General features: G+C 41.0%; 1 protein-coding gene and 1 pseudogene across 2 annotated transcripts in view; one reads left to right on the top strand and one right to left on the bottom strand.

Moving 5' to 3' along the window:
• Positions 1-3939: 3939 nt before the first annotated feature.
• Positions 3940-9167, top strand: LOC109474014 (annotated as a pseudogene).
• A 3878-nt stretch (positions 9168-13045) lies between these two features.
• LOC109474158 (transmembrane protein 2-like) overlaps positions 13046-25626 on the bottom strand; it is a 32810-nt gene continuing 20229 nt past the window's right edge. For both annotated transcript variants that reach the window (XM_019774409.1, XM_019774399.1), the window contains exons 18-25: positions 25166-25384; positions 23114-23322; positions 17951-18130; positions 16767-16989; positions 15513-15611; positions 14447-14607; positions 13846-13955; positions 13046-13250 (exon numbers count right to left, since the gene is read on the bottom strand). In XM_019774409.1, the coding sequence (XP_019629968.1) occupies positions 13132-13250; positions 13846-13955; positions 14447-14607; positions 15513-15611; positions 16767-16989; positions 17951-18130; positions 23114-23322; positions 25166-25384 (1320 nt within the window). In that variant the 3' untranslated portion in view covers positions 13046-13131. The remainder of the gene's footprint in view (positions 13251-13845; positions 13956-14446; positions 14608-15512; positions 15612-16766; positions 16990-17950; positions 18131-23113; positions 23323-25165; positions 25385-25626) is intronic.

Consider the following 25626-nt stretch of genomic DNA (forward strand, 5'->3'; position numbering starts at 1 on the left):
GGTGTGTCAATTTCAGGGTCATACACCTAAGGCTTATAGGGGTCACCTAAAGAGTCCTATAGCTTCCTTTTGAAGGAGGCAATAGTAGTGGCAGTGCGAGCGTCAGTGGAAAGAGTGTTTCAGAGTGACGTTGCTCGGTGGAAGAATGTTCTCTGGCTTCTGGTGGTTTTGTTAAGTTCAACAGTCAGGTGGTTGCTGTTCCTGAGGGGAAAGCGAGACTCAGTAGCAGATGCACGGGTTATGGGTATCAGCGTTTGTAGGTGTGGCGGACAGCTTTTTAATTATACCAGTTCTTAACCCTACCTAGACCGGGCTTTTTTTGACATTGGGGGACTGGGGGGGGGGGGCTCTTTGACCCCCCCCTAAGAACTCGCGAACGGTATGTCGTATGACCACCAAATTTTTAGAGAATGGTGTACTAGTAAAAATTTATCATATCTACAATTTTTATGTCGTTATGATGTAATATGACGTCATTATGACGTCATTAATGTGATTTTATTGGCCAAAACCGTCTAAATAGGTTTTTCCCTGAAAACTAAATGATATTCAACATAACTGTACCAAAAGTGTTTATGACAGAATACTATGGTGTACTAAGTCTTATGTTGCCCATAGCAACACCGGTGTCGTCATAAAATGACGTCATGCATATTTAAGATATCCGCCATCTTGAATCATCAATCTTGAATTTTCAAAAATAGTTTTTTTTCATGATAAAGCCTAAAATACATCGTAAACATACTAAAGACCTTCATTTAAACCTTTTTTGGAAAAAGAAATGGAAGTATTGATGAAATTTTTATGAAAATAACCTGTATATACCTGTTCTCATGATATGGTCCGCCATCTTGGATTTTGGCCAATGACGTCATCAAATTAGCATCAATTATGCATATTTAATGATAAAATTTACATGAAATTATATGGGATGTTATTAATATTAGAAACCATGAGTAACTTGACATAAAACCCATAAAATTCTATTGTTGAAACAAAAAGTACTAAATTTAGCAAAAAATGCCAGTCAGAAATCCGTTGCCATGGCAACACAAAAAATTATTATCATATACTAATGATAGAGAATTGTTGCCAACAATATTCTAGGAAAAGTCACCAAGTTTGGCCGTTCTACGGCTAGCCGTTCAGACGCTAGGTGACATCAAAGTTGCCGCGGGCACTTTTAGCCCCCCCCCCCCCGGTCTAGGTAGGGTTAAAATATGCACTGAGGACCCAGGGGACGTTCGATTGAAATACACGAGAAAGGATACACACTATAGACTTATGTCAACAATTCACAGTTAAAAGAATAAGGAACTTGAAGTCATAGATGTCTTTGTGTTTTACAAGTGGCATGTAGCTGATTGCATTTTACTGAGCACCTATTACCTGCATGGACAGTATTGTCCTACTCGTGGGGTTCCAAAAGACTCACTCCTATAACCCCACCAAAATGGAGAAATGCAAAACAAGAACATGAAAATGTAATAGTTAAAGGATATCTCCGGTAGATGATATGTACACGTAACAGTAACAAATTTGACGTTCTGCCGCACCGAACGTTACAAGAACTCACCTCTACCGTACTTGGTGATACTGTTGAATTCTACTTAGTGCATGCAGTACACTTAGGTCGTGTTTATGTGAAGTCACCCAAGGTGCTTTACATGTGGTTTACCCCGAAACCGGTTTTAAATGGCTCCATCTGTACGCTCCAAATCACATTGAAAGCGCCTCGATCCCAAACCACATCTAGAGGTGGTTTCGAATCGGTTTTCCCGCATCGCGATTTGCGTCTGAATATTTCAATGCAACTTCGCCTGGTCATGGATTACGGGGTGATATTTCTTTATTTATATGCAATACCAACTTTTACGTAGCAGCAACTTAAAGAGCAGTAATGGTCAAATAATGTGTCCGTTCTAGGGCGAGCTTCACCGCCTCTGGCGGGACCACGTCGGCATTCGGCCGAGATACGCTGGGAGGGGGGCAACAACAAGCAGGTCGTTGACCTCTGACATTAATAACACGCCACCTTGCGTGTTTTCATCAAACAACAATAAATGTAGCTCAAGCGAATTGTGATCGGACACGGTTTCACAGGAATGTGTGGCACGTGGACCAGATGTGAGGAATATAAGTTACCCGATTCGCATTTTGGGTGACTTCACATAAACACGGCCTTAATCAGGTTCACATATCGGATATGCCAACCGTATGTTTTCAGTTATATCTAACGGCATGTCCGAACGGCATAGTCGTCTCCTGTGTATTTGATTCAACGGTGCCTATTATAGATTTAGTGTATTTGTAACTTTCTAGTGGACGATGTATATGTTGATTATTTTGTCAGAACAACGTAATTCAGACTTTGTCTTCGAGTTGTCAAGTTATATAAACATTGAAAAGATTGAAAGATTGAATATGAGGCCACTCTCTCATTGGTGGAATGACCAAATGCCATGCTACATGCAAAAATAATTGACGGACGGGGATGCCGCTCTATCGTGGGACGATTATTACTCTTACCACGCTACATGCAAATACAAATGCAACAAGAATTCATAGATCTCACACCTCCATGAAATTTTTTCATTTTTTGTCTCATTGACTATGGAAATAAGGTCGTTATTAGCATAATCTAGTTTAATTTATAATTTTCTAAATTCAATTGACAATATTTTTCGTGTGAAATTCCTCTACTTTGTCATACTTCATTTCAACATGTCCTCATTAATTATGCAAATGACCTCCACATTAACATGATTTATGCATAGTGGTGTTAACCTTTAAGTAACTTACACATGTCACAAGGTATAAAAGTCCCATCATACACCAATAATGAGTCACAGAATTTTCACATTAATTATGCAAATTAGGTCATCATTTGCATGATTGGTATCTGTTGATGTTTCCCCTGCCACATATTAAATAGATTACATGAAGTTATGCTGACTACAAATGTGCGGAAACACAAACACACAGACAGACAGACAGACACACTGACAGACACGCCAAAAACAATACCTCAATTTTTCTCAAGGTAATTTCTCAAGGTAAATAGTTGACGGACATGCAGCCACTCCTTCATTTTTGGGACGTTTAACTCAGAATGCTTGAAAAAGGATTTGGGAAAATCCTATGTCGCTATCTGGCAATTTGAAAGTCATGAGACTATTTGACTTTGATTTTATTAGGATCCACATTTAGCGTACAAACTGTAGCTATTCATCCTGTGGTTCATTCTGACATGTACACACATACGACACACAGGGAATATATCAAACATAAACTAACAGTAGCAAAAATACTAACACACAGCATCTATATACATTTCAGTTCTTGACGATCAATAGGTACGACAGAATGCTCATCGACTTTGTAACGCCGGTGCCACAACAAAGTTACAGGTGATTGAGATGGCGGATCTGCCCCCGTCTGCCGCCTCGCACCACGTAAAGACGGCGGCAGATCCTCATCCTTTATTTATATTCTCTCGGCTTCCTCGTACGTGTATGTAGAAGTGTCCTGACTTTCTAGCCGCATGTTAGAAGCCGCCGGTCCGCGGGTGGACAGCGGGGGATCGCGGGGATTGTCTCTAGTGATTTTGCCCACCCCAACCCCCGAGGGCAAAATCGCTCAAGGACGAGATCGCTGTCACACCGCCTGAAACCATTTGAATAATCAAATTTCGCCTTCTGACATTTCTTTTGAAACGTTACGTACTTTGATGTGTGTACAGTAATCTTAGAATCAGAGTTTTACACAGAAAATTAGTCTATCATTTGCAGAAAAACAACATTCCATTCGACACGTAATCCATGCTGTAAATTATTCACATAAGAAAATAAAAGCCGTTACCGCAGCAGACATACTATAGTATTTAATTGCTATATTCATGCATTAACTGTTTGCCTGGTGTCTGAACAGTACAGTAAAATGCGCAAGCAAGCAAGGTCTGTCCTAAACCCTCTCTCCGGGCCCGGCAGCGGCCAAACGAGCGGGCAGCAGCTGCCGCGATCTCCCGCTGTCCCCCCGCGATCTCCCGCTGTCCTCCCGCGGAACGGCGCTTCTAACATGCGGCTGGAACGCCCAGACACGTCTCAAGACACGTACGAAGAAGCCGAGAGAGTGTACTATACAATAAAGGATGAGGATCTGCCGGCGTCTTTACGTGGTGCGAGGCGGCAGACGGGGGCAGAAACCAGGGGGTCGCCGTCTCAATCACCTCCCGGCCACCAGGGTGGTTTCAACGCAGAAGACCACGAGACATCTTGTCACGATAACAAGTACCCTGCAGGTAACCTCAACATTTTTTTGTTATTATTATTTTAATTCATTCAATTCAGGCCCCTGGGCCGTATAAACATTTATTGGGGACAGGGGATAACAAATACGAACTGGAACAAGATACAGCTACTTCTTAACCCTTGTCCTGCTGGTATTTTTTTACAAAATTTTTTAATAGTTTTATGTCTCAATCAGGTTATAGACCCCTGACTTTTTTTTGCACTGCGGTGGCGTACTTATTTCCGCATTTGTTGCCTTTCGCTGCGGTGTGATGCGTTGCACGAGAAATACCCCCAAATCATACCTACACGGTGTGCTATGTAGATTGAACTGTATGTGCAACCAAAGAATTTTTGGGTACGGCAGGACTAGTTAAAAACAAGTCTTACATGGTGCTTTCAGCAAGAGCTCAGACTTTAACAGTCAGAACTTGAGTTCCACGACCTAATACCTTCACCAAATGATGTTATTCTTTATGACTGACAAATGATACATTACCCCCCCTGAATATGCAAATAGGATCTTTTCTTGCATGAATTATATAAGTTGATCATATTCTCCACCAAAAGACAGTCTTATCATAACAAAGAATGCCATTCTAGCACTTCCTCATAAATTATGCAAATGGAGTCATTATTTGGTTTATGTTTAAAGATGCCCGCCTTTAGTTTCAAATACCCTAAGAATGAAACTCCAGGCAGAACCGAAAACAAAAAGAAAAGAGCCTCCCATTAGGCTTTACAGATACAAAAATGTTACATTTTCCCCATTGAATTGAAGGCCACAGATACCAGAGAAACATTCTAAATAAGGCAGTAGTGTATAGAATGTCGGCTCGAAGGGAAAATGGGGATCATCAGCGTACTGGGGAATTTGGGTACACTTACCATACACGGTGCTAAAATCTGGGCTGTAAAGTTCCCACATTTCATAGAATCCGAACAGTGTTCGATCGTGTTCGATCTGGGCAATTCGAATCGAACCCGCGTTCCATTTCGGGGTCACCTGCGGTCATTTGCAATAAAGCGGCAAAACAAGCCCTTCTGCCTTAGTGACTCGCAACAGATAAAAACAACACTTTTCTATAGGTACAAACAGTTTCCAGGACAGTACATGTCCGCTATCATTTTTTTGTGGACATGTAACATGTAGCGAAACTACTGTCGTATCCTTGGGTGACCTTGAATACTGTAATGATTCTTTACGCCTTTATGAATAACACGGTGCACACTTTTGGGAGATATGACATGTCTGCAAAACTCGTTCAAACCTGGAAGCGTGGAGAGTCAAACATAACCCATTTACGGCTCAAAATGACTGTCACGGTTGTCCCAAAAATCGTGCTTTTGGGATTTTTGAAAAATGCGTTTGATTTTGAATTATGGGTAATTGAGTGCTAAAAAAGCAAAAAAATTCGATTTTTTCACCTATTTGTCAACAAAAACTATACTTATAGTCAGAAATTAAAAAATCCCAAAAGCACGATTTTTCGTCTTATTCCTAGTCGTCGGAAAATATAAAAATCAGTGCTCTTGCGTAATATGTGTAGCCAGGTTTGCTCGGTGATTGGCTAAAATATGACGCTGCGAAATCCCGAAAATTAGCGACTTTTTTAACGAAATACGAAAAAATCATCCATTTAGCGCAAAAAATCACCATTGAATGTATGTAAGGACAATAACTTTATTTTATTTCAACGAAATTTTCCCTTCGATACTAGTTTGTTTATTTTCAAATGTTTTACGGTTAGCCCAAAATTGCGTCTTGTAACCCGATACTTTATCGAACGCCCCCAGCAATGGGAAAGAATGCCGTAGTGACAGACCGCCGTGATAAATCATTAAACCTCGAAAAGAATGGATCTAATTTTTATGATTCCAACTGCAATTGCAGAAAGGTACAGGGACAAGGGACAGTCTTGGCGTACACCTCAATTTAATGGGATTGAATTCGAAGACCTCCATTAGTGAAAGTATATATAACTAGATTTCCCCGACATCATACCTTCGACAAATGATGTTAATCTTAAGTTTATGACTGACAATTTGTAGATTATTCCCCCTGATTGTGCAAACATGATCCTCATTTTCATGAATTATATCAATTTATTATATTCTCAACCAAAAGACAGATACATTTGCACATTAACAAACAATGCCATTCTACCATTTCCTCATAAATTATGCAAATGAGGTGCTGATTTGAATACATTATGTTTAATGAGATAATAGGGCATAAGAGTTTCATCTAAATAGAAAAAAATAGATAAGAGTGAAAGAAATTATTATATATATGACTTTCAAGTAAACTTCATGATAACCTGAGCCAAATCAAACATTTTTTAACAGATCGAACTTATCGAACAAGCGGCCGCCGTGGTCTCTGGAGCTTTTTTCGCTCCCACCGCAGCTGCCTGGCCGCCGGCATCGCCGTGCTACTTAGTCTGGTCGGTGTGGGACTCGCCCCTCTGACGTTTATCAACAAAGAGGTAAACACTGGGGCGTTAGAAATTGTGTCTGTGTAGCGGCTCTCTTTATTTTCTATTGTCTTAATGGACTAGTCTGAATCTGCTCTGTCTTTGCCAATTGTCTATTCTGACTGTTTGGTGTTATGGCGTTTTTTATTCTAGGATGAAACTATTAATTTGGGCTGCGCTGGTTCAGGGGGTGGGGGTTTATATGGATCTTGTACTCAGCAGCGAGGATTGGAACTGAATTGTCGGTGATTGGGTTTAGTTGAATTAAAGGGTAATGGCCCGCTATGTCCGTGGTATGAATGTGTACTTTGTAATTATCGTATGAAGCATGCATGAACCATGATTGTGTAGCATCAGAGTAAGTTACGCCATACAGTCGTATGAGAATTTTAATTGCAATTTATTCATTCGCAAAAAGCCAAAACTTGCCTGAAGTCTAAACTTTCTTGTTAGGAAATGTCTCATCTGTCCATAACTATTGACGCCCTGAAGCGAGACCTGGACAACATTCCCCAACAGTGCACCTGCCGTGACACCTTGAAACAAGACCTGGACAACGAGCGAAACCGAACTTTTGTTTTGGAGCAGCGTCTTCACGAGATGAGTAAGACACTTGGTACGTGGCTTTGATGCCTTTCCTCTTGATATTTGAATTACTTCCTCAGATTTTCGTCAGACTTTTAGCCATAATATTGACTCTTTGAAAGTCCGTTCGTTTCAAAACAACTGGTGCCGCATATGACTGCAAGACTGCAGAAACACATGTAGCGAAAATATTTCAAATGTTAAGTTTAACCTGCTAGTATACTTTATTTTACAAGAAACGTACCGAAATGTGCGACTGACATGATATTGATACAAAAGATTAATGTGTATGCCATAAAGGTTTGCCTAAATCACACACAATTCTTGATGTCTTATTTTCAACGCCATCCGATCTTTACAGATAGTCCTGGTCCTTTCGGGTCTCCCGGGGAAAAGGGACCCATAGGGCCGGCTGGTCCTGGTGCTGTCGGGCCTTCTGGGCCTACCGGAGAAAGGGGATATGGGACCGGCTGGTCCTGTCGGGCCTCCTGGGCCACCCGGAGAAAGGGGACCCATGGGCCCGGTTGGTCCTGTGGGCCTCCTGGCCATGGACTACCCGGAAAAAGGGGACCCATGGGCCCGGTTGGTCCTGTGGGGCCTCCTGGACCACCCGGAGAAAGGGGACCCATGGGCCCGGTTGGTCCTGTGGGGCCTCCTGGACCACCCGGAGAAAGGGGACCCATGGGCCGGGCATGTTCTGTCGGGCCTTCTGGGCCTCCAGGAGAGAGGGCCCATGGGGCCGCCTGGTCCTGGATCTGTCGGGCCTCCTGGGCCTCCAGGAGAAAAGGGACCCATGGGGCTGGCTGGTCCTGGATCTGTCGGGCCCCCTACTCTTGGACCACCGGGACAAAAGGATCTCCCGGGGCAAGCTGGACCTATCGGTCCTCCTGGCCTGCCCTGCAGCACCGTGCACAATGCCAAACAAGCTGGAATACCCACAGGACGTACGGTGAATGCAGATAAAAGTAAGAATGCCTGTGTACAAAAAAAAATAAAATTGCAAATAGTCTATTATTATTTTTCCCTACTTTTTCCTAAATCCAAACTCACATTGATATTTTCTGAAAAAAAAAACTAAAGGGATTACTAGGTTTAAGCACATGTCATGTCATGATGTCAGTGCTTGATTGCATTTCATAACTACAAGGCATATTTTGGTGTTGATGAAGCATTAGATATTGTATGTATCTCATGAATTTCAATGTGAACTATCCTTGGCCTGTTGATACAAAATATGTTTTCCAGGATCTTGTCCCAGAGGTTACAAGATTTGGCGTGAAATCTGCTACAAGTTTTTCAACGCACGGAGGCCCTTCTCCCAAGCTGCCACGGCCTGTCGTAATGAAGGCGGCTTACTCGCCATGCCCCGAGACGCTGATACCACCGCCTTTCTAGCTTCCATCGTTGCAAGGCCAGATTATTACAGCTGGATCGGTCTGCACTATCAGCGTAAAGAAGGGAGGTTTTAATGGATGGATGGCGATGCACTTGGCACGTACAGCGAGTGGGATCCGGGTCAGCCGAGAAGAATGACTCGTCAAGATTGTGTCGTTTCCCACCGTTCCGACTCGAAAGTAACGTGGAGTAACTCACCATGCACTTTCCTTTTTTTCTTCACCTGCCAAGTTGTTGCACGTGAGTCATGTAACGCATTCTTTCTTAAAACTATTCAATATTGTAAATGATATTATATATTAAAGTTCATGGGGATGAAACTGGGTATCTGGGTATATATTTGAATCTCCATATCTGAATAAAGCTTTTCGATTTCTCAGATCTTACATTCTAACTTTCTACCTTTACAGGATGTGGCTAGAAGACATTTACGCCCCTGTAACACACCTGTCCATCTCCTAACCAGCAGCCAACCAACTAAAGAATGTCTGAATTTCGGGACGAGTCTGACCAAATTTAGGCTACGCCTACCGTTCTATACTAATCAAGTTTAATGCGGACCGCCTAAAATTGTCTTCGCCTAGTTTACATCAATTTGCAGTTTTTTTTTAAATACTGAATTTGTGGGTATTAACTAAATACCTGTTCATCCATAGATTACGAAAAGCAGTGCAATATATTTTTTTCTCCTAGAAACTCATATTTCAAAAGTTTCTGTTCCTAGCCTTTAGTTTGAATACAAGACATGTGTCTCACATTATGACTAACATTTCGCATCCTATGTCATAGGATGTGACGGGTGTAAGCTATGTCAATAACATACCATTTACAGATCTAATATATATATGTGTAATGCAGCTCTACAAACAAAAGTATAAAACACACTAGTGGGTGCTACTTGAAAAGGCCGACAGTTTTAAAAAAAGAATCCTATTGTTTAAGTAACATTTTTCTTTTGCAGGAGGTTTGAGTACCATTTTCCTTGCGTATGAGATTTGAGTACCATTGTCCTGGTGTATGAGGTTTAAGTAACATTTCCATTGTGTATGAGGTTTAAGTACCATTTCCCTGGTGTATGAGGTTGAGTACCATTATCCTGATGTACATGTATGAGGTTTGAGTACCATTATCCTGGTGTGTGAGATTTGAGTACCATTAACCTGGTGAATGAGGTTTGAGTAGTATTTTCCTTGTGTATGAGGTTTAAGTATCATTATCCTGGTGCATGAGGTTTGAGTATCATTATCCTGGTGTATGAGGTTTAAGTACCATTTTCCTGGTGTATAAGGTTTAAGTATCATTATCCTGGTGTATGAGGTTGAGTAAAATTATCCTGGTGTATGAGGTGAGTACCATTTTCCTGGTGTATGAGGTTTAAGTATCATTATCCTGGTGTATGAGGTTTAAGTACCATTTTCCTGGTGTGTGAGGTTTAAGTATCATTATCCTGGTGTATGAGGTTTAAGTACCATTTTCCTGGTGTGTGAGGTTTAAGTATCATTATCCTGGTGTATGAGGTTGAGTACCATTTTCCTGTATGTATGTATGAGGTTTGAAAATGAGGTTTGAAAATGTATTTCCTATTGTTTGAGTAACATTTTTCTTATGCAAGAAGGTTGAGTACCATTATCCTGGTGTATGAGGTTGAGTACTATTACCCTGGTGTATGAGGTTTGAGTACCATTTTCCTGTTATATGAGGTTAGAGTACCATTTTCCTTGAAAATATGTATTAGATTTAAGTACTATTTGTCTTGTGAATGAGGTTTGAGTACCATTTTCCTTGTGTATGAGGTTTGAGTACCATTTTACTTTTATATGAGGTTAGAGTACCATTTTCCATGTAAAGGAGGCCTGAGAACCATTGTCCATTATAATATGTATGAGGTTTAAGTACTATTTATATTTCAGTCCATACTATGGTATGGATGAAATATATTGTGTTCTCTGATGTTTCTTCTTCTTCTTCTCCTCCTCCTGCCAAACAGTCAAAGGGATTCAACTCCGCCATCATTCAGCCAAATGACTTGAAACTTGGCATGGAGGTAGAGTAAGCCAATACCCCCAGGCTTTTTTTTTCATTTTTTTGAAACATGCCTTTGAAAAAATTTTATGAAGGTTTTTTGGGGCATTTTTTGACAAAAAATGGATTTTTGGATCCTGAGCCCTGGTTTTATAACCAAATGATCTGAAATTCTGTATAAGGGTACCTTGAACATGTGTCTACAGAATAGCAGTCACATATTTGGCATACACCACTTCCAAATGACTCATTTGGGGGACTTTAATGGCTATTTTCAGCAAAAAAGGGCCAAAAGTGCTGTACCCGTTCCATGTTCTATCTAAAGAATGGCCGGTTCCATCCATGGAACACGTGTTCCATTGCGGGTTACCTGAGGTCACATTGCACGTAAGTCGTGCGGAATGACCCACACATTCCATTTTATGTGCCTATGACCTTCAAAATGTATCAAATCACATCATTGTTAGTATTTGCATACCTGTAATAAGACTAGTAAAGCTTTTGAGATTCAATGTGCTTGTTCTTGCATCTTTGTTCTCAATTAGATAGCTACTATATAATTCATTTATTTGAGAATCTTTGCCAGTTTTACACTGGGGTAAGTTTGGAATAGTCCACTTTTGCGTGGGAGGGAGATGGACTGACATATGCTGTATTTGCTCCCAAGCAAATGTCGGCCTTTCTAGTTTTCTTGTGTATTAGCAACTTGATGTGTTTCTTTTTTTGAGAAAAAAGTCAGTCAAGAGTGTTGAAATCAAATAACTACCACCGCCCAATAACAAACTACGATAATAGAGGATTAGAGATGTTGAACATTTGGTCACAATTAGACGCATTACACGCAAGTGCCTTTGTGCGTATAAAGGATAATACATATGTACGTTTGAAAAGGTTTTCACAATTGAATAGTGTCAGAAAAATCTTTAAGATTTAAGAAATGCATTTTTAGAAAAAGGATGAACTGCCTAAGTAAATATTAGCCATTGTATTATTATCATTATTATTACAGGAATGCTATAGTATGATGGCATATCTAGACCGGGATAGACGAATTTGAAGATGATAATGGTGATATCATACGAGAGACTGACTTAGCCATCAGTATATGTAGTGCAATATCAACAAGTTGAGTACCAATTAATGGTACAAAGCACTGACTATAACAAATGTACTTTTAAACAATTATGTATTCAACAAACTAATAGTAGAGAAAATTTAAGTGATTATTATTATCATTATCATTATTATTATGATAACAGAATATTAATGGGTTTGTAGGACAATACCAAACTTTGGATGTTGCTTTTGATTAATCAGACCCACCCATGGTACAAAGTATTAACTATACAAAATGTAAATGTATGCATATTTGATCCTTTTTTTATTCATTTTGTAGACATGCCACTTTCTTTTTTAATTGTACACCAGCTCATTATGCATGTCTCCGATTTGTCTTTATTGTTGTTTGTTACTTTTTTTGTTTTTGTTGATGCTAATTTTACCTACATATTTTTGGACGGCACAGGTTCTAGAAAAGTAAGGTATACTTTTGGCAAAGTCCTCCTGTAAATGTGAATAAAAAATATTTCATGTTAGCGCTTACTTCATATATTCATTCATTTTTAAAATGAATCAATATATGAAGTACGCGCTAATATAATATATACGGCAAAGCATAACATTTCCATGCCAAAAAAGTAGTTGAGTTAGAGTTGTGTAAGAACTTCAGATCATGGAACAATTGGCTAAATTATGGAAAGAAAATTATTCATAATTACTTCATGAATGCATTATTTCTTCACTGAATTCTCAATAAAATAGACTGATTTATTTTTTTGAATTATTTTTTTGCTCCATTGTTTGATTGATACCTAGACACAGCGTTTCTCTGGATGACATGAGCATTATGTTATAAAACGTTAATGCATATGCTGATTACCTAGAGCTTTCCTGTCATATTTGATGCTTGACTTTCACTCCAAGTTCATTTACTAGAAGAATACCAGACACATTCGCACTCATCCAATCTTTATTTACGACCAAGATTCTTTCATATTTGTTGTCCCAATACAAGAAATGAACTCACTATGAATGTTAGCTTGTTTTTGTCGCCATTCATCAAATGTACGATCCATTATGCTGACTTTCCGAACGCCGGAGGCAGTAATGACGTCTGGAGTGAATAAAAAACGTTCAATTCATCGCATTTGATTGTACATCTGATGAAAGTTGACAAGGTTGACCGAAAATTCTCGGCGAATTCCTTTGTTGTGTTGAAACAAAGCTTAAACTCTACAACTACTGACTTTATTAACGCAGATAAGCTTTCATTCGAATCATATTTAGACTCATGTGGCCATGCCTCAGGCCATGAGCGGGATCCTGGCGTAGATCTGTGCCGGACCCTGGCCGGACGGCAGGTTCACCTGCTGGATCCAGGTCGGCCACACGGTGCCCTTAAACCCAACCATGGCGAAGTTTCCTGTAAATATAAAGTATACTGTTATGACGTATTAATGACCTATTTCTTGTTCCTGAACTTTTGACCTCCAGGACAGACACACACAAACATACATACACAGAGAGAGAGAGAGAGAGAAAAACACAGACACAGTCACACAGACACACACGCACACACACACACACACACACACACACACACACACACACAGACATACACACATGGACACACACACTCACAAACACACACACACACAGAGACACATCACACACACACACATACACACACACTCATAACACACACACAGAGACACATCACACACACACACACACACACACACACACACACACACACACACACACACACACACACACACACAGATACACGGGTGGTATTAGCCTCTACCAGGCTTCGGAAAGCGACTGGAAAAAGTAAAATGTGGGCAGATACAGAGATAACATGCCGGGTGCGGAAAACTGTACTCTCTAGCGGACCAACTCCGCTGGCATGTCAGTCCCGAGGCTTAGAAAATGTAGGATATAGCAGTCATAGAATCAGTGATGTGTAGACGTTTACAGACCTAGTGGTTGGGCATGAGAAGGTAGATACAGCATACCTCTATTGCCGGTCTCCACAGGCTCCTGAGCTCCGATCTCCTTGAGTGCAACTAGGCACTCTGCGGCATAGCGACTGGGTTCATCTCTCGTGGCCACAAGGACGATGGAGCTGAAGCGTCAGAACATTAAAAATATTAAGTGAGGCAAAACTCCGCCATACATATACATTATGAAGTGTTTGAATAGATAAATGAATGTTTCAAACTCTACAGACGAATGTCATGTTACACTCCGCAAAAGTTTCATTAGGTTGGTGAATGAATAACAGTGTTCTGTATTCCCCACCATTTCTTTTACTTGTTTACACTGACGTTTAAGACAGCATTGGTAGCACTAGCCGTAGCACCCAGCTTCAGTGCGCATCGGCCCTAACGAAGATGAGAGACGGCGTTGGTATCTGTTGATGTTCCACCTGCGTACATTACATGTATGAAAGTACTATTATGTAAAATACTGTAATTACAGAATTTCTGTGAGTGATTGAGTGATTGAGTGAGTGATTGAGTGAGTGATTGAGTGAGTGAGTGAGTGAGTGAGTGAGTGAGTGAGTGAGAGAGAGTGGGCAGTTTAATAAGTGACAACACAGCACTTGATACTTACTCTGGAGCAATGTCGTTCCGGATGAAGTTGGCCATTGCCAGATCAGCTTCGGTTTGGCCGTGGGTGTCAAAGGTCATTTCCTGCCGCACCGCACCGGTCAGTGCGTCCACGCTGATGACGCGGAAGCCTCGGTAGCTATCACCAAACCGGACTCCGTCTATCTGAGGGGAAAAGAATGTAAAAAAAAGTTTTATGATAGCTGGTCCTAGATTTTCATCTTTGTATATTGAATACATCGAGGGGCATGCTTTGCTCTGATTATTAATCCCAATTATTTAGCACCGTTATCTATTTTAATGTGAAAAACGTGCTAAGTATTTTTCTTGGGATAAAATATGGTGCTTAAAAATTGGGATAAATTGCCAATGCTCGCTTTGCAAAGTTATGTCTGAAGGAGGGTTTTTATACGAAACAAAAGATAGAAGATTTCAGACTTTTCGAAAGTATTTTCGGTTTTGATGACTGCCAGGTACACCCCACTTCTTTTGTCTGACCTTTTGGCTCCTGCCACTCTGTCAAATCTTTGTTCGAACACGTACTGTAAACCAATTCTCACGTTTACCCCATTTCCTGTGTCTGACCTTTGGACCCGTCATTTTACCTGTCAATATAATCTTCCCCATCCACGAACTGTGAACCTGTTTAGTCCAGATATACATACCCAAAAATACACAAACCAAACATTCAAAACAGTACTTCCGTACCCGAAAGAAGATAACGAGATAACTCATGATATTCAAATATAAGTTTGATGTCACATCGTATAACTCTCTATCGCCTGATTCTGCAATAAACATATCTTCACATGCTCGAATTTATATAGATAATGACATGTGGCAACCCCTGCATAATATACTTAGGACATATCTCAGGCTGTCTAGACGTTTAATAGCAATTCATGTTTGAAAAGCCCATTCTCATCCTAAAGTACACACTCTTGTATTGAGTAGATTAGCCTTATAGAAATGCAGTTACGTTCCAGTAGTTAATATACTTTACACCTTGTATAATTGTTGTTCAATAGAGTTAATGAATTTTTTCCATGACCAGGAACTGTAAAATGTACCTCGATGTAGGCTCTATGACCTTGCTGTGTCTCCTGCCAACCAGCGGCCTGAATGGTTACTTCCAGAAATTTCATGTCATCGACACTGACGATTGGCTCCTGTAATGTAATAATCAAGTCAGGTATTACTCCGTTTATGTCTAGTAAAGGTCGTGTTGGCAATCAAACATCCAAAAGAAGAGTTAATGTATCTTTGATAAAAAAACAACAGGTTCAGCGACAGATAGGCCACAATAGGGGAGGGGGCAGTCATTCTGAGTGGGATTGTAAGTTATGCCAAACGTTTCTTTATAAAGTTACAGAAAGTACATTCATGGGTGAGACCCTACGTATATATGTATAGACTCCAAACTTAATAAAATAGGGCGAAAAAACAATAGGGCAAAAACAAGATTTCTAGTAATACATTTTCAAATGTTGGGATAATCTTAAGACAAAGTAGTTCTGTATGAAACAGTATTGCTGGTCCCTGTAGATGTGTAAACATCTCGATAATCAAGAACAATATTAGAACGAGCTGGCCATACCATCATTAGGAGCTATTACACTGAGTATGCATGTGTTATGGAACACCCTAGACTCAACAGTTACCATTAAACGCGAGCAATTGTGTTTTACGTTTGCTGGATCTTTGGTAGTCTCTACACATAAAGGCATTTGCGACATATTCGCCCATTTGTAGCATGTGAACTACTTTCAGAGGGCACCAAATTCCAATCAGGCGAAAGTTAATGTTATCGCGTACTGATGTCATCCGTAAAAATAATTGCTGTGGTCTAAGTGAATCATCTTGCTTGTTTGATACAGATCTGACTTGCTGATGGCCTGCACTCACTACAGTGTATACAGGATAAAAAAATCCAGATGTTTCTGAAATGCTGCCTCGTGGGCTCGTGTGCGTAGAGGCAGAGTGCTCGACTCTGAATCAAGAGGTCCCGGATTCGAGTCCTGACATGCCACCGATCTTGTGTCCTTGGAAAAAAGCACTTCACACGCCTTTCCTCACTTCGTGCAGGTGAATATGTCGTGAGTAATGTATTATCCCCTGCGTTGGTGGCGACATTAATATATTGAACAAAAACTTGAGTGTGCCGTCACCACGTCTTGTCATTAGATGTCACTCTCCAATCAGAGGGAAATGGTTACAGACTGGCCACTTTGATACTGTCTTACCCCCACCAAAAGATCTGCTTGGAGATTAATTAGATGTTGGAATATAAAAAAAGAAATGCTGCGTCTATGTGCAAAACTCACCGGAGCCCCACAGCCAGAGCAGTCGTTGACCAGACTCAGGAAGCTCGGCATGGGGACAGTCTCTGTCGGCGGCAGGCTGTACTTGGGATAAGCGGCTGCTGTACAGTCGCTGACGGCGTCACTCGTCATGGTGGCCGAGATGAAGATCCTCTCACAGCCCATGTGTGAACAGTAGTTGTGCCCTTCCCGGTCGTAGTGAGCACGGACTTTCAGGAAGAACAGGCTGGAAGTAACAGACAAAATCAGTTCTGTGCAGAATAAACTCCTCAATGTTCTCTACACGCGTTAACTTATGGATGACATTCAAAATATTGGAAAACGATAATCTTGTAAAAATCAATTCCCAAGGAAAAGAAGCAACGATGAAAAAAATGAAAATAGAACCTCTATCATTTGCCATACCACAGTCTGTGTAGTCATTTGTTTAACCCTCCTGACCGCATAGATTTCCTAATAAAAGCAACCGCGCAACTGCGTAGGTCAGCACTGAATTTGAAGTGGACATTCTGGAACTTTGATTTTGAAAAATTTCATCTATTTGTACACTCGCATCAATTTGGGGCTCCCAGGGGATGCCATCCATAAAATCAAATCAACATGGTCATAAACATGTCCTGTCAATATATCCACTTATGTAGGCCAATTTATACACAATTCGCTGACAAAACGCAAAAATGTAATAAATTCCTGACACAATATATTACTATCAATAGAGTTAGATTAGTATAATTAGTGTCTCTTTACTGTTATGCATTGTTTATGAAAGCGGGCCAGATTCTTAGTACAGTTAGTAGAACTGTTAGATACATTCAGCATTACCAACTATGTATGTATGTTAGCATCACCAACTATGTATGTGTATTTTGCATACGATGTACCCGCTACATCTGTTGCGAAATAAAGTTCTTCTTCTATCAATCTCCTACCTAGCTTCGGTTAGGGACGTCCCTCGGATAGGACGTAAACTGGAGGTCCCGTGTTTGAGGAGAGCCACAACTCGAGCACGTTATTAAAGATCCCAACACACCTTTCGAAAATAGTAGGGGCATGCCCTGGTGTGCGATGGTCCAAAATTCTACAGCCCAAATACTACAGTGTAGCAGAATCATCAGCAAGTTGATGTTGGCTACCTTAACCCCCGAAGACAAAGACAAAAGACAAGTCCAAAGCAGCCTTCTTCTTACCCTGTGCTTTCCTCGAAGTAGAACATCTTGCCGTTGCCTCCCTGGACGGCGTTCAGGCCGGACACAGAGCGGATGTCCTCCTCATGAGTGACGGCGTGCGGCACGCGCCTCTCCAGCTGGTACTTGACTCGGAACGTGGTTCCCCGCGGGTAGCAGAGACCGAGCCGGAGCCATTCTCCGCTGAGGTAGGAACACGTTTGGGAATTGGAAACTGCTCTAACGTTTGAATAGCAAAGTTTTTTTTATCACAACCATTTATTTTTCACGAGCCGACGTTTCGATGACCTTCTGTCATCTTCATCAGGGTAATTCTGACTGGTTTACTGTGCACTGACACTAGATGTTACTTGGTGCATTGTGCACTAAAGGTGTTACATGGTTCACAGTGCACTTAAGCTAGTTCTTTCTGTTTACAATACATTCCGGAACGTAACATATAGTGTAACATATTCCGGAAAGTAACATATAGCGTCAGTGAACAGTAAACCAGTCAGAATTGCCCTGATGAAGATGACAGAAGGTCATCGAAACGTCGGCTTGAAAAATAAATGGTTGTGATAAAAAGGACTTTGCTATTCAGTCGTTTACCAACCTGATGAAATTATTTACGGACCCAAACAAAATTATTTAACAAAATGAACTCAAGATTAACTAAGGTATCAAATAACGCAGGTCACAAATTAAAAACAAAATCAAATACAAAATCAAGGTAACTTAAATAACATAAGAGAAACAATAGTGTAACCTTAACATCATATACGTACAACCAAGGTAGAACATAATACAATGAAATCAGGATTAACATTAGGATTAAATTTGCATATCAATGGTTGTCAAGTGCATACAGTTGTACGAAGGCTGTTAGTGTTTTGGCTGTTTTTGAATTGTGGGAATTGGAAACTGCTCTATCGTTTGTACCGTCTGTACCATAATATTCCTGAATTTTGAACAAGGTCACTACAAACAAGAAATCGGAAATTTCAGACTTTTGGAAAGTAGTTAACCCTCAACAGAACACCTTCCCGGACTGATTAATCTGTACACTTGGGGTCCGCGCGGACCCCAGAACAGTTTTATGCTAATTTTTAGAAATTATCAACATGCTACCAGCTCAATTGTTTTGCAAACTGATGTGGGAACCTCGGTGTCCGCATTACATACAAAAATCATACATTTTGAACTTTTTCTATTTTTTGGTGAAGAAAAGAAGAAATACCCGATTTTTAAACCCATTTCAGACTGAAGGGGCTTTTGAGGCCCAAATTTGATCTCAGATAGCGGCTAAACGGCTTGCGCTAGAAGTATCAAATTTGGAGACCTTTCCTAAAATGTCTCTGGAAAAAAGTTCAGATTAGTTTAATACTAGTAAGTTGATGTTTTTTTTGTTTTGCAATGGCAACGGGTTTCTAGCAGGAAGTTTTTTTTGAAAATAGAAGTAATTTTGGTTTAAACATAAAATTTTCTGAGTTTTATATTAAATTACGCTTCTTTTCCAACATTGATAACATCTTACACAATTAAATATAAGTTAAATCATTTAATATGCATAGAATATGCTAACTTGATGACGTCATTGGTCAAAAATCCATTATGGCGGACTACATTATTAGCTCTGACGTCATATGACGTCATAATTACACCAACGTTATTAAAATTAAATTCTATTACTACACCATTCTCTGAAAACTTGGTAGACATACGATGAGTGCATAAAAACATATAAAAACGGAAATAAGGTAATGCATAAGAATTCCAGTGTATCCATTATGATCGAAAGCCGGCTGGGGTCCGCGCGGACCCCAAAAGAAAATCAGATATAATTTTTTTAATGATAGAAACGGAGTTTTCTGCACTGTATTGAGAGACAACTTTGTGGGTGACAATTACCTAAAATTTCAGAAAAAAAGTCTTTAGAAACAAAAAAGATATTACAGAATATATAGTGTTAGGTCCGCGCGGACCCCAGGTGTACTGTTTAGGGTTAAAGGGTTTTCGTGACTTTCAAATTCACCTCATTTTCTGTGTCTGAAGTCAACGTTTTTCCTTCTGTCATTCTGTCTGTCAATCTTGCCTATCAACCTACTCTCAAGTTACTGTATCTGACCTTTTGATCTTGTGCAATTAACCCTTTAGCTGCCAGTGTTTCTCACCAATACATCCCCTCTGTGCCAGGGTTTCCAGACCCTTTTGAAATAGGGGGTACTACCTTTGTATTACTGTCTTTTTGTCATTTTCCCCTCAACTTACCATATCATGCCAGATATCATTGGAAAGCTAAGAATGTGTACTTTACAGAAAAATATTTCAAATGTAGCCTGACATCAATAGTAATGAATTACAAGGGCAATAATGCAATAAAATAGCTGTTTTCATAGTTTTTTTGTGTTACAATGCCTAAACTATATAAAAAGTATAAGTATGAAACCTATAACATTCCTGACATGTCCTGACACTATGAGAATCACATACACGTAAAATACAGCACTCAGGTGTCACTACAGGTAAGTTTATGATCAGATATTGTTATAGGTGCTGAACTGACTATTCAGCTAAAACACTGATCCATTACAACATATTACACTTCTTTCTGTACCCTTATAAAAGATGGTACATAGACTTGTTACATATCATATGAAAGCATATAGTAGATACTATAACTAGAAATGTATATCAACTTGATAACATAGACTACAAGGGTCATAAACAGGTAAAGAGGCAATAAAATGCACAATTTCCACCTTGTTTCCATACAATCAACAATAAGCAACCACAGAATGACTTGGGCCTTGACTTAACAGATCCTGACATGTCCTGACACTATGAGAATCACATACACGTAATCATACAGCACTCAGGTATCATTACAGGTAAGTTTATGATGGATATTGTCCTAGGTGCTGAACTGACTATTCAGCTAAGACACTGATTCATTACAACATATTACACTTCTTTCTGTACATTTATAAAAATGGTACATAGAGTTGTTACATACTATATGGAAGCTTATAGTAGATTCAGGAATGTATATCAACTTGATAACATAGACCATAAGGGTCATAAACAGGTAAAAAGCAATAAAATGTACAATTTCCACCTTGTTTCCATACAATCAACGATAAGCAACCACAGAATGACTTGGGCCTTGACTTAACAGATCCTGACATGTCCTGACACTATTAGAATTACATACAAGTAAAAATACAGCACTCAGGTATCATTACAGGTAAGTTTATGATGGATATTGTCCTTGGTGCTGAACCAACTAATGTATACAACATAATACATTCCTTCCTGTACCTATGTAATCGATGGTATATATACTTGTTACATATCATATGAAAGCTTATTGTATATACTATGTCTAGGAATATATTTCAACTTGACAATATAAACTACAAAGGCAATAAACAGGTAAAAAGCAATAAAAAGTATAATATTATGCTTTATACCATGGAAAATTTTACATAAAAGCTGCTATAAAATAGAAATAAAACTTGCCACTAAATTCACTTTGTGCAGTGAAAACATGGTGAGACTTGGTCAGGCTGTCTCCATCCCCCCTCTGCCAGTTTGTGCCATCAAATCTTGTATCAGTTGCAGCTTGATGGGCGGCTCCGGGATTTAAATCCCCATCAGCTGGCCGGCTGCAATCTCGCCTGTCAGTGCCACATTCCCTTGTTGTTTGGCCTCTTCCACACCCCCGACCTCGGCCCCGACCTCTACCCCTAGCACGACCACGGCCATTAGTAGTTCCATGGCCGATGTCACATTCACTAATGCTATCTGGTTCCATGTGAGCACATTTCCTCCCGTCTGCTAACACGATCCGTCTCATTTTCACTACTCTCAATGGAATCAGCGTCTGATATACGTTAACCATAGGCTAAATCAACAGTAGCGACCTCCTACAACAGTTCTTCGAGGGTAAACGTCGTCATTTTGGTGTTAACAGTCCAAATTCACCGCCCAAAACACGTAAACAAAAGAACAAAGCCTCGGCAGACGACGCCGCCGCCATCTTGGCAATTATAGGCCGCAAAGCATTGTGGGATGACGTAATCGGTGATTACGCAACCCACTTTGACCTCTGACCTGCCCTCACTTACCGCCGCCAGTCACTTCCTGGTTGGCGGGCGCGAAACATGCAGCTGTGCTAAGTTATCCCGGGGAATACCCTATCCCGAATATACCCGGGCATGGCACACAGGGGATGTATAGTGAACCCGGATATACCCGGGACCGGCAGCTTAAGGGTTTTAAACACACCTGGATAAACAGACACACAAACCCACAGCTCAGCCACTCAAAGCAATAATATATCCATACCCAGAAATAATGAAAAAAAAAACGATTAGTCATAATAGCAATAACGACAATAGGATGCGCGTCGCATTTCCAAGCCGGGGCCGGGCCGGACAGTTTGCGAAAGCGAGATATATGATATAAAAGACAACGCACATAAACATTTAAAAGTTAAAAAAATTATAAACAATCGAGTTTATCATAAAATGATTTGTGCATATTCATGGATTTTTTCTTTCAATCATATATGTTATATATTCAAAAAGTTCGGCCGGGCCCTGGTTAAGAATTGTGACTACAGCATTACATGATATACTTGTTGCATGTAAAAATGACCCTCTTCGATGTATGTATCAATGGTAGTTTCCCGAAGAGTGGGGGTAGAGGGAGAGGGCAAAAATCCCTTGAGATACAAATGTTACTTTTGGACAAACGCGTGTGTGTGGCTCCGAGAATGGAACGGACTGACCAAGGAGGTTTAAAATCAAATATTTAACCTTCTCGAAAAAAAAAAATTAACGGCTCTCAGTGGCCAATGTGCAGATGTTGTCACATCGGCGCACCAAATCCGTAAGGTGTTTTTGGCACCCTGACAGACAGATTAGCCTTAGATGCTCGCTGGGCGTCACTCCACCGTATAGGTGTCGTGTAAAGTGCCTTTCCCAAGGGCACAACGTCGGGCAACGGTGAGTATCGAACCCGGGACCTCTCGATTCCGAGTCCAACGCTCTAACCGTTGCGCCACCGACGCCACAAGGTTTTAAAAAAATAACCTTCTTGGACTGACTGAGGACTACATCCTCTGTCTCTTGGCAATCCGTTATATTTTAACGAACCAGTTACAGTACTACGTATATCTACCTGTTGAAGTTGACGGGGTAGATGTAGACCTCTCTCGGCGCCCGTCCGTTCCAGTGGATGGTGTAGGTTTTCTCCAGCATCACGGCAGGCTGGTACTGCTGGGTGCTGCCTCCGGACTTCGTACCTTTCAGGACAAGTGGGTGATCCGGATACTCGTCACGGACAAGCGACAGTAACAGGTTACTTGGCTGCTTCGTCTTGATGAATAACTGTAGAAGGTAAGAAAGAAAAACAAAAAAAAATTATCATATCATGAAAGTTCACCTGTGTTGGTAGTTACATGACTTTAAAGTTAAAACTTTTGATCCAACACAAAGAAATCTTGACGTCACACTTCAAAAAAGCCACGTGACAAGCTTCACTGGGTCAGTCTACTGAGGAAGACCAGAGTGACTGGTCCAAAGCTTTAGGTGAGAGATTTCTTTGTGTTGGATCAAGAGTTTTAACTTTAAACATAAAAACGTATTATCATGGTTGTTACATAAACTCCTTTTTACGTCAAAATCTGCATTTCTGCATTTTATTTTGTTACTGTATACGTACATACCGTTATTTATGCTTAGGTCACAATTCAAGAAAGGGGCCCGCTCGGCGCGTGTTCGACGTGTTTTTTGGCACTACCGAACGGGACCTGGACGGAGACCGGCGGGCTTCCCGACGGCTGCCGGCCTATTTTTGGCCCCGCGCGGTCGCCGAATCGATTTTAACTCAGAGTTAAAAACACTTCGGGCCCCGTTCGGCGAAATACGCCGAAGCGACGCCGTAACCTCACTGCCCGGGACCCGTCGGGCGGCCGAACAGGCACCTGCCTAAGATTATGACGTCACATGTGCTGATCAGTGCATCAGATGGTCAGGAAAAGGGGGGTATAGGGAGCATATATAAACTCCTGCCTCAGACTACGTCGCACAGTTCACCACGTGTGTGTTACATCGTGTACTTGTGTGTGTTACACCTTGTATTTGTGTGTCAGAATGTCGAAGGGCAAGGGAAAACAGCTGGCACGGCTCTCTTGCCAACTTCATAAAACAGATCATAACAGGAATAGAATGTGTCTGACATTATCTCTTGTTACATCATATGCCTTCGTAATAAAATGGAATCAGAAGTTATTGGCATTTATTTTCAGTCCAAATTTCAACAGAAGTAACGATATTCAGTGGTTTTATTGCGCAATAGCATGGAGCTGCCACGGCACACTTCCTGCGTCACTGCTGAAGTACTTCCTGCGTCACTGTTGAAGTACTTTCGAAAGTAGGCCCTCTGTTACTTTTGCGACGCACCAGTTCTGCCTGCCTCTCTATTTCAGCTACCAATGCCAGAAGACCTACATGTAGGTTGTCACCAATCTCAATCTCAGACGGGCTTGTAAGTTGTTTGCAGGTTGCACTGAACGCTGCATCGCCAACTTCAGTCTACTCTTTACTTGACGTGTACTCTTTACTTGAAGTGAACGGTAGCAGGCAGTGCAGCGCTTATATATGTACCTGCTCAAAAACACGAGAGGAGCCCGTCGGGATCCCTCCAGGAACCCGCCAGGGACCTGACAGCTGCCCGGCCGAACTGTAAGAGCCGGTCGGCACCCTACCACACGCCGCACGGGTCAAGACGGGCGACTGACCGGGCACCGGACGGGTCCCTGACAGAAACCGGCCGCAAAAATTTATGAATATTAATGAGAGCCGCCGGCCGGAGCACAAGCAGGCCCCGACAGGGAGCCGTAAAGGAACATTTAATTGTGACCCTGACGGTACGGCGCACGCTCGGCGTCATGACGCCGGTCGGCGTCTACGCCGAGGACATGCCGAACGGGCGCCGTTTCAAATGTGACCTAAGCATAAAGCATGTAAATTTGTGTCAGTCTTTACGATTTCTTGTCACTTGTGTATGAGATGTTGGAAGAGTAACTAACAGAGGTGTCAAACTAGTTGTGGATCCAAATAAAGTTTAGAAAATGTAAGACACTGAATTATTTTTGTAACACCGTTAAAATACTCCCTCCACCTAGTTGTGTGTTGTCAACCTGCTTCCTTGTAGGTTCTGGTAGCGTACCTGTGCGTACTTGCCACTGCAGATGTAGGCTCGCCACTCCGGCTTCTCTACACACCCTGGAGTCCTCAGAACAAAGTTGTCCTGTCCCACTACAAAACTGTCAGGATAGCCGGTGGTGCTGCCATCCTCGTCGTGAAATATCTGTGTCTTATCCCCGTCTTTGTCGTAGCCTTGGAAGTAGGGCAGGTTTCTGCCGCCAAGAAACACCCGACTCTGAACCTGGGAATTGTTAAGTATGCAACATTAGTCTTCACAAAGTGAACTTACTACTTGTTGTATGTTGTACGTATACAAAATATATATATCTTAATGTTTAGGCCATGCACAGCAAGTAATTTTTATGGATGACATCAGCGTGCGCATTGATTTTCGCCTGATTTTGGAAAAAAAAAACAAGAAATTTTGTTGCCCTTTGACAGTGGCCAACATGCCGAAAATGGGCAAAATGGCATGCCATGTAA

The sequence above is a fragment of the Branchiostoma belcheri genome, unplaced genomic scaffold (assembly GCF_001625305.1).
Source record: "Branchiostoma belcheri isolate BF01 breed outbred unplaced genomic scaffold, Haploidv18h27 scaffold101, whole genome shotgun sequence".
Taxonomy (NCBI): Eukaryota; Metazoa; Chordata; class Leptocardii; order Amphioxiformes; family Branchiostomatidae; genus Branchiostoma; species Branchiostoma belcheri.